General features: G+C 34.2%; 1 protein-coding gene across 2 annotated transcripts in view; it reads right to left on the bottom strand.

The window, feature by feature from the left end:
* The window catches only part of LOC127985783 (WD repeat-containing protein 7), a 93,705-nt gene that overhangs the window by 36,458 nt on the left and 42,750 nt on the right, over positions 1–14,497 (bottom strand). For both annotated transcript variants that reach the window (XM_052587946.1, XM_052587947.1), the window contains one exon: positions 10,347–10,460. In XM_052587946.1, coding sequence (XP_052443906.1) covers positions 10,347–10,460 — 114 coding nt within the window. The remainder of the gene's footprint in view (positions 1–10,346; positions 10,461–14,497) is intronic.

Raw genomic sequence — 14,497 nt, 5'->3', positions numbered from 1 at the left:
TACATTATTAAATATATTCAAATAAAAAATATATATTTAATTCAAGAATATTTGTTGTTTTTATTTTTTATTTTATTTTTATTTTTTTGTCAAATAAAAGCAAGACTTCTTTTGAAAACATTCAATAAAATCTCATTACATTTAAAAAAAACATACAACAAAAAATAATATTACATAAAAAAAAAATATATATATATATATTTATTTGTTTTTGTTTTTTATAAGTTTTTACATTTTTAACTTTTAATTTTGACATGTGCAAGAGTGCATAAGTTCAATAAGTTACAAATGAGATTTTAAGAAGGAATAACCAAACCATTATTTCTCAGATCTTGTAAAAGCTGAAGCGTGGCACGTCTGAGACAGATCAGAGATGTGTGTCATCTGAAACATGTGTGAGAGGATCAGACACTGGACATGCTGCATGGAGACACCAGTGTGTGTGTGTGTGTGTGTGTGTGTGTGTGTGTGGTAGGACAGACGTCCCCACAACTTCCAGTAAGGTAAAGCGCCGGTGGGTTGTGGGTGAGATCAATACTGTGGCTTCCAGCATCAGAGAGACAGACAGACAACACTGCAGATATGAAGACGACATAAACGGAGGATATGGTCAATATTAGAGAGACTGCTGGCTGGTCTGGTTCAGTCCGGTCTGGACCGTGGGGTCAGATGTCAATAAAGCCTTCAATATCAAACCAGCTTTTATAAAACGCACTACTAACACTTTAAAGAAAAATGTACAAAAGTTTGGGAACGGTAAGATTTTTTATGTTTTTTTTTTTTTTTTTATGTAGCTTCTCACCAAAGCTGCATTTATTTGAAAAAAAAAAAAGTGAAAAAAATATTAAAATTTAAAATAGCCCTTTTTTATGTGCATATATTTTCAAATCTAATTTATTTCTGTGATGCTGCGCTGTATTTTCAGCATCATTCCTCCAGTTTTCAGTGTCACATGATCTTCAGAAATCATGAAAATATGATGATTCACTGCTCAAGAAACATTTCTGATTATTATTATTATTATGTCGTGCTGACATTTTTTTTTTGTGCAAACCATGATGCACTTTATTTTTCAGGATTCTTCTGTGAACAGAAAGTTCAAAAGAGCAGAATTAATTTAAAATGACAAATGTCTGTACTTTCACTTCTGATCACTTCTTTATTGTGTCCTTGCAGAATAAAACCATTTTTAACATTAATGTAAAATTTAAATTTGTAGTTTTCAATTAAAAATCATGCTGATCTATTATAAAACAGCATACAATAGATAACTTGCCAACTGTTTTCTGAAATGATCTAGCAATTTCTAACTTTAAAAAATGTTCAGTGTGAATTAAAAGCACAGTTGTATGTTTGATCAGTGTTAGCGCTCCCTGCTGGTTAAGCTAGTAAACGCGTTCATCAGATCTCCTTCACAAAGAGTGTTTGGGTGTCTGCTTCAGTGTCTCATGTCGTCTGAGAGGGAAACACAGTCTTTAGTTTCAGGCCTGAACAAAGTGTCTATTTTCCTCCTTTTAAAATGGTGAATTAGAAACAGACCTTCACCTCATAACACACTGAAAGCGTATGACACACACACACACACACACACACACACACACGAGTGTATTCCATTAAAACTGGGACATAAGTGGCCGTTTAAGGGAGTGAATCTCATCCCATTTAACATTCACAAAAGACGCTGGAGCTGCTCGAAGGAAACAGCCTTGAAGACAGAAAAGCAAGACGATCAGCTCTAAAGCCATGATGGCTCTTTGAGGGTGTTTCTGCGATTAAGTGATTTAAGAAAGAGTGAGAGAAAGAAGCGTTCTCTGTCTGTGAGATCAGGTGCTTTCTTGCTCCCTTTGAAGGGTAGCTCAGCCAAGAAAAAAAAAAACTTGTTTCAAGCATGCAATAAAATGGAGAAATTTAGCACAATTTTTGTGCTGCTAAAGTATGACTTCAGAAGATCTGTTGTTTTAGGATGATTTCTGGAGTTCAGAGCAGCTCCGGTCTCCATTCACTCTCACTGATGAACAGAGCAGCGTGAACATTCGGCTGAACATCTCTTTTTGGGATTTACGTAAGAAGCCAGTCAGGTTTGAAACAACAAGAGGGAGAATAAATGATGACAATTTTAATTATTAGGCGAACTGTCCCTGAATCAGTAGTTAGTATTCATAAAAATAATATAGTAAATCTAAACATTTATAAGGATTTTTATATATATATATATATATATATATATATATATATATATATATATATATATATATATATATATATATATATTTATTTATTTTCCCTTATGATTTTCATATAAAATGAAATAGAAGGAATATGCAAAAATATTAAATATATGCGGGTAAATATGCAAATAATCATGAAATAAATAGAGACAAATCTGAAAACAAAATATAACGTAAAAATCATAATAAAAGGAAAATATGCAAAATACAATAACATATTTTGAGGAAAATATTTAAAAAAATACATGATTACAGATTGATCATTTTTGGGTGAACTGTCTCTTTAAGAATCAGAGAAGTTCCATCAGGCCACTTTAAACCAGGGAAGTTTCAGAGCGAGTGCTGATGTCATCAGTATACTAGTGCAAACACAACAGAAGCACTGAACGAAATCAACCTGAACACACACACACACAGCCGATCAATCAATTCTGCAATCTAATTTTATCCTTTGCTCTTTTGCCTCTTTTTGCTGAATGGAAGCAATTCAGAAAGAGAAGATCAAGAGAAAGAAGGAAACAAAGAAAAAGAGATGAGGAAAGAAGTGATCAATAAACAACTTCAGACAACTCACTTGACTATTTTGGCCCATCTGTTTACAGACATGCACGGGCTCACACACACACACACACACACACACACACACACACACACACACACACACACACACACTCTGTATGTTCGGGGCAAATCTAGAGACGACTTCAATAAGAAACATTTATTGAAACAATAATTATTCAATAATAATACAATTAATTAAGAGAAAAATAATTAAAGACATGGAGGAAAATATGACGTGTGGAGACAAATACGCAAAAAAATAATGTAATGTATATGGTAAATAAAGAAATATATATATTTATAAAATGTGAAAATAAATAATGGAAAATATATAAAAAAAGAAATCATGAAATATATGAGGGGGATTTAAAAGGTATAGACTAAAATACGAACAAATATTACATATATATCTGTAAAAATATCAAAAGATTATGGAATACATGGAATTAATATGTAAAAAAAATATAATGAAATATATGGAATGAAATATGAAGAAAATAAAAAATAAACATGGGTAAAATATGCATAAAAGTAAATGAACATATTTTGGTAGAAAATATGAAAGAAAAATATAAGAAAAACTAATTATAAAAAAAAAAACTGCATTTACTGCATTTATACAAAATAATCAAAGGCTATGACACGAGTATTTAGCTAGATCTGTGTGTGTGTGTGAGAGAGAGAGAGAGAGAGCAGGTGCAGTCTCTCTGTGTGTAGTCAACACTAGCTGGTGTTCAACTTTGTCAAATCAGTCAAAAAAGCGTCTATTAACCCCTGAGTGTGTGTGTGTGTGTTGCACCCAAGCAGGACCATCTGTCACCCCCTCCTGCCCCTGTCACCCCCCGTCCTCTGTTACCTCCTGATGGGAGCAGGCGAGCTGCTCTCTGGGCCGTTTCAGGGGGTTTAACCCTGCAATATCCTGCCAGAAAAAATAACGGCCCGCCTCTCACCTCCACTCACTGCAGCACTGTTCACTAGTGCTGATCAAACCTTAACGTTCGTGTGTCCTAAAACACTCAGAACACCCTAGCAACTGCAAAGCAACAGACTAAACACTAAGAAAACACTAGCAACTGCATAGCAACAGACTAAACACTCAGAACACCCTAGCAACTGCATAGCAACAGACTAAACACTCAAAACACACTAGCAACTGCATAACAACAGCCAGAACACTCAGAACACCATAGCAACTGCATAACAACAGCCAGAACACTCAGAACACCATAGAAACTGCATAGCAACAGCCTAAACACTCAAAACACACTAGCAACTGCATAACAACAGCCAGAACACTCAGAACACCATAGCAACTGCATAACAACAGCCAGAACACTCAGAACACCATAGAAACTGCATAGCAACAGCCTAAACACTCAAAACACACTAGCAACTGCATAACAACAGCCAGAACACTCAGAACACCATAGCAACTGCATAACAACAGCCAGAACACTCAGAACACCATAGAAACTGCATAGCAACAGCCTAAACACTCAAAACACTAGCAACTGCATAGCAACAGACTAAACACTCAGAACACCATAGCAACTGCATAACAACAGCCAGAACACTCAGAACACCATAGAAACTGCATAGCAACAGCCTAAACACTCAAAACACACTAGCAACTGCATAGCAACAGCCTAAACACTCAAAACACCATAGAAACTGCATAGCAACAGCCTAAACACTCAAAACACACTAGCAACTGCATAGCAACAGCCAGAACACTCAGAACACCCTAACAACTGTATAGCAACAGACTAAACACTCAGAACACAATAGAAACTGTATAGCAACAGCCTAAACACTCAAAACACACTAGCAACTGCATAGCAACAGCCAGAACACTCAGAACACCCTAACAACTGTATAGCAACAGACTAAACACTCAGAACACCCCAGCAACTGCATAGCAACAGCCTAAACACTCAGAACACCCCAGCAACTGCATAGCAACAGCCTAAACACTCAAAACACACTAGCAACTGCATAGCAACAGCCAGAACACTCAGAACACCCTAGCAACTGCATAGCAACAGATTAAACACTCAAAACACCCTAGCAACTGCATAGCAACAGCCTAAACACTCAAAACACACTAGCAACTGCATAGCAACAGCCAGAACACTCAAAACACCATAGAAACTGCATAGCAACAGCCTAAACACTCAAAACACCCTAGCAACTGCATAGCAACAGATTAAACACTCAAAACACCCTAGCAACAGCATAGCAACAGCCAGAACACTCAGTACACCCTAGCAACTGCATAGCAACAGCCTAAACACTCAAAACACCCTAGCAACAGCTAGAACACTCAGAACACCCTAGCAACTGCATAGCAACAGACTAAACACTCAAAACACCCTAGCAACTGCATAGCAACAGATTAAACACTCAAAACACCCTAGCAACAGCCAGAACACTCAGAACACCCTAGCAACTGCACAGCAACAGACTAAACACTCAGAACACCCCAGCAACTGCATAGCAACAGACTAAACACTCAGAACACCCCAGCAACTGCATAGCAACAGCCGAAACACTCAAAACACCCTAGCAACTGCATAGCAACAGCCAAAACACTCAGAACACCCTAGCAACTGCATAGCAACAGTTTTAACACCCAAAACACCCTTGCAACTGCATAGCAACAGACTAAACACTCAAAACACCCTAGTAACTGCATAGCAACAGCCAAAACACACAGTAACACACTTAAAAACAATATACCTTAGCAACAGTAGGGCAACAACCACTCAAAGCCCAAGGAAGCACCCTAGCAACTGCATAGCAACAAATACCAACTACATTCAATACTTTTACATTATCAAACGCAAATAAGATTCCAAAACCAAAACAAAGGTAAAAAATAAAAAGCGCTCTTCTCTCAGTTTCCAGTAAGCTCTGATTCTCTTCACAGGTTTCTCTCTGGACATCAAAGCTGAATCTTTAATATCCGTCTGTCTGAATTTCCCCAGTGTGGATCCGCTGCACTAAATTATTAACGTTCATGTGTTTAATGATCTTGGAGGCTGTTCTCTATCTTAAGAACAACATTAATGTACCATTATGACATCATCATCATCATCATCAGATCTGAATCCAGATCAACATGTGACCACTGATCACACTGATATTGTGTTATGCATGAGATCACTCTTAAAGGAACAGTGCACTCAATCTGCCCATTCAAGCTTCTGCATAGTCCGTTTCCAAATCATGATGCATCAACACAAATTTTTCGAAGAACCTCAATCCAAACAACAAACCTCAGGGGTCTATCACCTTATGGAAAAATGAAGAAGTCATGACTGAAAAAACTCATGAAGAAAGAGTCTGGAGAAACAGACGGTGTTTGGTTTGGTGTTCTTGAAGGAATCACGTGATGATGATGATGCAGCTGCTGGCTTATTCTTCATTTATTTGGGCTTTTATCGAGTCACTGTTGGTTTTACGAGGATCCAGAACAGCCTGAGGGCAAACGCTCCCTCACACACTCATAAAGCCAACGGAGAACCTCCTGATGAACACACTCAACACAAATACACGGCTAAATCTGTCACGAGGTGGTTTCAGCTCTAGCTGATCTACGGGCTGTTAAAAGAAAACAATCTAGGGCATTTGTGTGGGTCAAAGGTCAGAATATGAGCATAAACGCGATGGATAGAAATCTGGCAGATTAAAGTTAAAAGTCCTGCACTCCGAAGAGATAGGAGATGACAGTTGAATAAAAAAAAAGAGCAGATACAATTATAAAAAAAAAAAAAAAAAAGTGAAACTGAAACAGTGAGATTATAGGTGAGATGATAAAATGAGACCAGGAGAGATTACAGAAGAACAGTAGAGAAGAAACAAATCAAAACAGAAGAGATGAGATGAGAAGAGAGAACAAAAGATGAGGTGATACAAGAACAGAAGAAAGAAAGGAAGTGAAGAACCAAGCCAAGAGAAGAGCCTGACAGGTGTCGTGACCTCTGACCTTTGACCTCTGAGAGGTTGCAGTGCTCTTCTCTGTCGTTCTGAGCCCTGAGCGAACACACAGAACCGGTTTGAGACAGCGACTAAGCGCAGTGCATCAGCGCTGTCACGTTTGTAAAATGATCATGTATTTGTAAAGAGGTTACGCAGCGCTAACGTGATTGTGTGTTTGTAGACTGAGAGCTGAATTCTGTGCAGTTGTGGCTCCTCGCTGAGGAGTTCTCCATCTCTGTCACGATCAGGCGGATGACTCATCCGTCCTGAGAAATATTAGACGTCCAAACACGTATAGTAAAAAAAAAAAAGCTTTCACAACACAAATGAAAACACACACACACACACAGCAGCTCTGCTCTGCTCCGCCCACTTCCTGTAACCGTAATCAAACATCATGACATCCGAGGAGGGGGTGGATTCACTCTGACCTTTGACCTCTCCAGCTACTAATATGACAGTGAGCTGGTTTTGGGATTGACCGCATCTCCCACACACTCACATTTTTCTCTTTCACTACTAAATCTTGCAATACAACACAGACATCGAGAGCTGAAATGGAAAAGTTTGGCGAATTGTTTTGGCGAAAGTGACCCTGGAGAACAAAACCATGCATATTACTAATCAAGAATTAAGTTTTTAAATATTTATGGTAGGAAATGTACAAAATGCTTCACTAACTGAAGATATTGCACAAACTAAATCTATTACAGCTGTAGCGGTTAAAAGGAAATATGAATATTATTGAAAAGCGTCAATTTGCATCATTATGTGTAGATTTGTTCATGTTGCATCAGATTTCTTTACAGGTAAAGAAGCATCAATCGTGTTATTTTAGTATTATTTACATTCTATTACAGTTTTTAATTAATATTTTGCATTAGATTTTTTTTATTTGCTATGTGCTTGCTTATGACAATTATTGTTAGTATTACGTCATTATTAGTTGTATTTTTGTTCTTTTTAAATATTATCTAATAAGTTATTTATTTATTTTCAGCAATTTTTGTGCTTAAATGCCGGTTTCAAATTTTTCATCTAATATTTGTATTTGTATTTTTTTTTCATCTTTAATTCAATGAACAAAACTGTTTTTTAATTTGTTTCAAACAGTTTCAATCAAATACAATTCTGCTGAATCGACTGAAGGGTTGTTCACGCAAAAAAAATGTTACGCATTTATTTATACGACATTTTAATTGTGGGAGGCTGAAAATGTGAACATTTGAAAACAGACTGCAAAGTGCAAGTTTTTGAAAACAATACCGTCATTGTTTCGGTGTAAACTACGAAAACACACATCTGTGAATCATGAGCATGTATATTGCATATCGCCAACTACTGGCCTAGCATGTAAAATACAGCATTTTTTGTCGTTTTCGCACATTGTCCTCTATATGCAAAACTTTTCCAAAACACAACAGAAAACCTTTTCTGTTGTGATTACGTTGGATTACGTAACCTTTTAACGCAGGTTACGTAATCAGATACATTTTTTCAAGTAACTAGTAAAGTAATGCATAACTTTTTAATTTACAAGAAAATATATTTTATCTTCAGAGTTACTTTTTCAAATAGTTAACTGATTTAAATTCAGATTTAGTTTTCCTCAAAATTTATAAAAAACGTTAAAAGCAACTTAGAATGATAAATATGATCAATAATACAAATATCCTTTATTAATCCCATTTTATTAATCGCTATGCCCCAGATCTTTGAAGATCCAAATCAACCTTAATAAGCAGCAAAAATTACACAAGGTTATCTAACATTTCTGCTTTTTTATTGCTGAAAAGTGTTAAACTTTCCTCTTCTGTGTTTTATCGTACAGATGTGAATTTACGTTTCCTTCACCTTGAGGCTTTTGATGTGAAAGGGCTATTAAATTCGACCAAAAATATAACTTTTTATATTAAAAGCAAACAAGCGAGCCCAGCCCAGATTTAAAAAGTAATGCAAAAATAACATAATGCATTACTTTCAATAAAAAGTAACTAAGTAACGTAATTAGTTACTTTATTTTAATGCATTACTTTTAAAAGTAACTTTCCCCCACACAGACACAAAACTGACATGCAGGCACGAGAAAGACGTTTATAAAGTCACCGTTCTCATGCACGTCAGTACGGTTAAGCTGGTGGAGGAGGATTAACAGGAAACACTTTCATCACATTAAGGTGAGACACTGTTTATCTCTCCATCGATCCTCTCTCTATCCAAACACCCTTCTATCATCCAGTGTGAAAACCTACGATAATGAGCCAGTTTAGGTCTGTATATCCCAACGAAAGAAACCTGTAGACTTGAGTTTATCCTTGTGAACTGATGTGATTTCCACATGCATTTGTACTGAATCATATAAATCTGAACAAAACAGAAGTACTCTGTAAAGCCATGCTATCTTGCACACACACGTCTGTAAAGCAATCACTGTTTCTAGCACTACTGAAAGTCCAGTCGGCTCTCTGCGTCCAGTCAATAACACAGACATGCTTGACGATTTATCATTTTCTACTCTCATTTTTCACTTATTGACATTGTTTTTCCATTTATTCTGCAGAATTAAATCAGGCGAACCATCCGAGTCGAGGGCTGCCTGTGTCACACAAAGTCTTACTAAAATCTTGCGTCTTTTACAGATTAATAAAGAGCAGTTTTGAGCATATTGTATGCTTTTTAATCTAGTTTATATCCTAATCTAGTTGTCTCATAAACCTGGCATTGTATATTACAAATATTGTTGGCTCTGATGAATTGCTTTTGCTTCTCTTTTGTAAATTGCTTTGAAATAAAGTGTCTGATAAATTCATTATATATATATATAGAGAGAGAGAGAGAGAGAGAGAGAGAGAGAGAGAGAGAGAGAGAGAGAGGAGGGTTTCTATCACTAAATATAAATAAATAAATAAATAAATAAATAAATAAATAAATAAATATGAAATATCACCATTAAAACAAACTTTGTCACCTGAAATAAAATAAATATTATGTATTATATACATTTTTAATTTGATGTACTCAAATAACTAAAATTAAAACTGAAATAAGAAGGTTTTCAATAACAAGCTGGAGTAAAAACAACTATATCATTAAATTAAAAAATAATGTGTTTAGCAAATTGAGTGAATTTGTTTTGTCTAAATGAAATTAATTTTGGTTTCGATAAATTTCAATGCATTTGAATTTTAGTACCAATTTATATTTATATATATATATATATATATATATATATATATATATATATATATATATATATATATATATATATAATTCATTTTTATTTTTGAATTTTCTACTTTAATGTGTAAACATTTATTTAAAAAAATGTAATTTCTGTTTTTTTTTATAAATATGTTTAGATGGTTTTCATACATTTTTACATTTCAATTTGAGTTATTTTAGTATATCGTGCCAAACTAAATTTTATTTCAAGTATTTCTTTTTTCTTTTTCTTTTTATATTCTTTAGTTTACTATAACAGAAATCGCAGTAATATTGATATATATAAACCGCATTATCACTGTGATAATTAAAAGTGGTTTTCAGGAATTTGGTACTTTGGGAACACATCCATACCTGCAGTGATGTCATCATCCGTCACGTCCATCTCTTCCTCTGGAGCTTTGGTCTCGGTGGGCGGGGCTTCAGCAGGGGGCGGGGCCGGCTGGCCGGACTCGGGCGCGGTTCCCGCTGCAAACAAACCAATCACAGAGTGAAAATCCAGCTGTTGCCGCTGCGACTAAACAGCATTTTTCTTGTCGCCTCTTTTCCACAAACCTCGTTAAAAAGCTCATCAGGGTTTATTGGTGCTTTGCATTATCAAGGCTTTATTAAGCTTTAGCGCCTGATTACCGCCATTTCCATTCGGCACCTTCATTCGGCGCTTATCCTGGAATTACCAATTAAAATAAGCTTTTCATTAAAGAGGCTGCAAATTAATCAATGCTGCTTAAAGGTGAGAATGAGCTAATCTAGACGGTGCGCTAATTAATGAGACCCCCAGACCCCCGCCAACCCTCGGCGGAGAGAGAAACCGGACTGAGCTTTAAACTCTGTCAGACTGATCACGATCTGACTGACAGAAGAGAGAGAAAACCACACACAAGAGAAGAAAAACAATCCCATACTGACAGAGATATCTGCATTAACACAGGACACAAATAATAGCTACTTTTGTTTTGCTTTTTCATTAAATGAAAAGCAAAGTAAAACCTAAATAATAAATACAATTCATTCTCACTATTGCAATGTGAAAAAACTTGACCTAAACTGACAGTATTTATACTTGATTTGACCTTAATTTGAGCAAAATAAGTTGAAGTGCTTAAGTTAATAAAACGAATAATACAAGCTAAATATACAATTACAAAAGCTTTTAAAGAAATATTAAATATTAAAACTACCATTATTATAATCATATTAGTTTTCATTTTAATCAGTGCTTTAGTAATTTTGTTACGTTTGTCATTTTAATTTTTTTAATGTCTATATAGTTTATTTGTATTTAGTTATTATTTTAAATATATATGTTTTTTATTATTTCATTTAGTTATAATCATGATATAATTATTCTTATTCAGTTAAACTAAATAAAAAAGCTACCTTGTCTAGATAAAATAAATTAAAGTTTAGTCCAGTCTATGTATGTGTGTGTGTGTTTATATATATATATATATATATAAACACACACACACACACACACACACTAACTAATATATATATTTTTTTATGGTTTAAGCTTTAGTTAACTATAATAACCCTGGGACAAACAGGTCCAAGATCAGACTCCCAAGTAAATTAAATCTAATATTAAAATTAATTCTACGGGAGCATCATAATCGCATTGCATTATATTAACAGAAAAGACAATCCCACAATGCATAGCAACCATATCCAAGAATAAAATCGACCCAATATGACAATCACGTTTAAATAGAAATTCCATTTGATCATAAAAGCAACATTTAAAATTGTTACAGTTGAACATATTTGGAACACATTTGCAACATTAGAAGTTCTGAAACACTCACTCAAGAGGCTCCAAACTCAAAGGTAGAAGATAAAAGATGGTTTATTAGCGCTTATTAGTGAATTCCTGACCTGAACATGAATTACAGGACGTCACCAGTGTTTGATTTGTTAAGCGTGATAATGAGAGACAGACGCTTCACGAGTGTTCGGGTTTGACGGCTTGAGCTGTGATTGTGAGTTTTGTGTGTCTTCAGTGAGGCATATAAACACAAGACGACTTCACAGCGTGATATCCACACACACACACACAGAGCAGCTCATAATTCAGAGATGCTGTGTCGGTTGGGTGAAATCGGCCTCCAGCAAGGTCAAACGGCCGTGTCAAGCTTGACACACTGCTTCCAGCCGGCCTTGTTAACCCCATCCACCCATCCATCCTCCCTCTGCCTCCACCCGTTGTGTCTCAGATTCAGATCAGCTTCTCAGCACCTGACTGTGATTTCATACACACGCATCATGACCACCAGCACGACAACGGTACAGGAACACAAGGACACTACGAAAACACACAGCAGTGAGAGACCGCTTTCTCTCTTTATACGAGACGAAACATGATTCAAGTTTGAGCTGGAGTGCTTTCTGAGCCTCTTCACAAGGTTCGTCATTCTTTTCAGATCATAAAAATACACTGGGTTTTTAAATGTAACAAAAGAAAGAAAGAAAAGTATCCAAAAGCAACCATTCAAAATATTTAATTTTATCATAGATTTATGCTGTGAATTTTATTATGCTTATTAGAGTATTGTATTTCCAAACTTAAATTATATACTAGAGAATGCTGAATTAAAAATATTAAATGCAACAAAAAAAACAAAAAAAAAAAAAAATATATATATATATATATATAACAAAAAAAAAGAAAATAATATATATATATATATATATATATATATATATATATATATATATATATATATATATATATATATATATATATATATATATATATATATATATATATAACAAAATATAACAAAAACTTCCATGCAAAGCAAATTTTAATATATCTTCACACCAGGATTATTAAACTAACATTTCATTAGCTGAAATAAATATTAGCTGAAATAAAATATAAATAAAAACCTATTTTATTTCAGATATTGCCAAGACGACATTTCTCATTTTTAAGTTGAAGTACTAAAATAATAATAATAAAAAATAATAAAGTATACTATTGTCAATCAAATAAAAGCATAGTAAAAAATTATAAAATTAAAGTATAATACTATTTAATAATGCTAAAAGTGGTAAAACATACATAATCATAATAGAAAATAAATTAATATATAATAAAAAACTGAAAAGTTATATAAAACTGAAAAAGGAAAAATAATTTATACACACATTAAAAATATATTTTTATTTTATAATATTTTAACAAAATTATTAAAACCAACTAAAATCAAAGTGAAAACAGAAAATATAATGAATTTAAAATATATAAAACTATGGTTATAGTGTGTTATAATATATATATATATATAAGGAGTGGGGACTACATCTGTCAAGCTTAAAAAAAAAGACTAAAATAAAACAGGTCCTATGCATTATATTCCAAACTTTATGAGGTCTTATGATGACTTTATCAGGATTCACACTTAATACATCATACATCAATCCAGATTCACTACAAGTAATACCAAAAGGCATTAGTTTATCATCTCGTAAATGATCATAATGCATTATGCATTAAGAATTACTGCATTCAGAGTGAGCATAATGCAGCGACGCGTGAAGAATAAGAATGGTTTGTGTTTTTACAGTCTGAGAGCAGAGACTGAACTCTTCTGAAGGTAACTGACAGCTCGTCACGGATGCTGTCGATAGAGCTTAAGTTGTAAATAACCCAGAATATTCCTTGAAGATAAACGGCTGGTCTGCAGGGTTTTTAGCGTGAGTGTGTGTGTGTGTGTGTGTGTGTGTATGGCGTTCAGCCTCAGGGTGTGTGTGCGCGAGCTGTGTGGGATTATAGAGGCACATCCGCAGGCCGGAGCGCTCTCTCACGGAAGAACCGCCCGAGGCCTGGTTTAATCACCCGCTCATCCGTCCCTCCCACCGCTCATCACCCCAGGGGATGCTGGGAAGGGTAAATCCCAGCCCTCAACATCCTAACAGGGGAACCAGACTTCAGGAGCGAAGGTGAGGGAGAGGAAGAGGAGGCGTGTGAATGAACAGATAGAACAAGCCAAGGAAGGAACAAATAAAATCAACTACAATAAGAAAAATAATAATAATAATAAAATAAAAAATGGATAAAAAAAAAAGTCAAAATAAATTAAAAGAAATATTTGAAGAAACAAAAACATTATAAAGTAAAAAGTTAAAATATAAAAATAAATTTTAAAAAGTATATATATGAATATATATAATAAACAACCAAAGGAAGAGAATAACACAAATAAAATAAACAACAATGAAATAGAAAAATCTAAAATAAATAGTAAAAAAAAAATCCCATTAAAACATTCAATATTTTACATCTAAAAGAAAACATAAAAGAAAAAGTTAAAATAAAATAAAAAAAACAGCACAAATAAAACAAAAGTAAAAGAAAGAGAAAATGAAATATATATAAAAAATAATAAAATAAAAAGTTACGATATAAAAAGAATAAGATATAAAATGCAAAAATAAAACAAAGGGAAAAAAAATTAAGTATTCAATAAAATTAAATATGTGAAAAAAAAAACCCACAA

Source organism: Carassius gibelio, chromosome B21 (assembly GCF_023724105.1).
Source record: "Carassius gibelio isolate Cgi1373 ecotype wild population from Czech Republic chromosome B21, carGib1.2-hapl.c, whole genome shotgun sequence".
Taxonomy (NCBI): Eukaryota; Metazoa; Chordata; class Actinopteri; order Cypriniformes; family Cyprinidae; genus Carassius; species Carassius gibelio.
The sequence above is the reverse complement of the archived record's forward strand: the minus strand, read 5'-3'. Positions and strand labels throughout refer to the sequence as shown.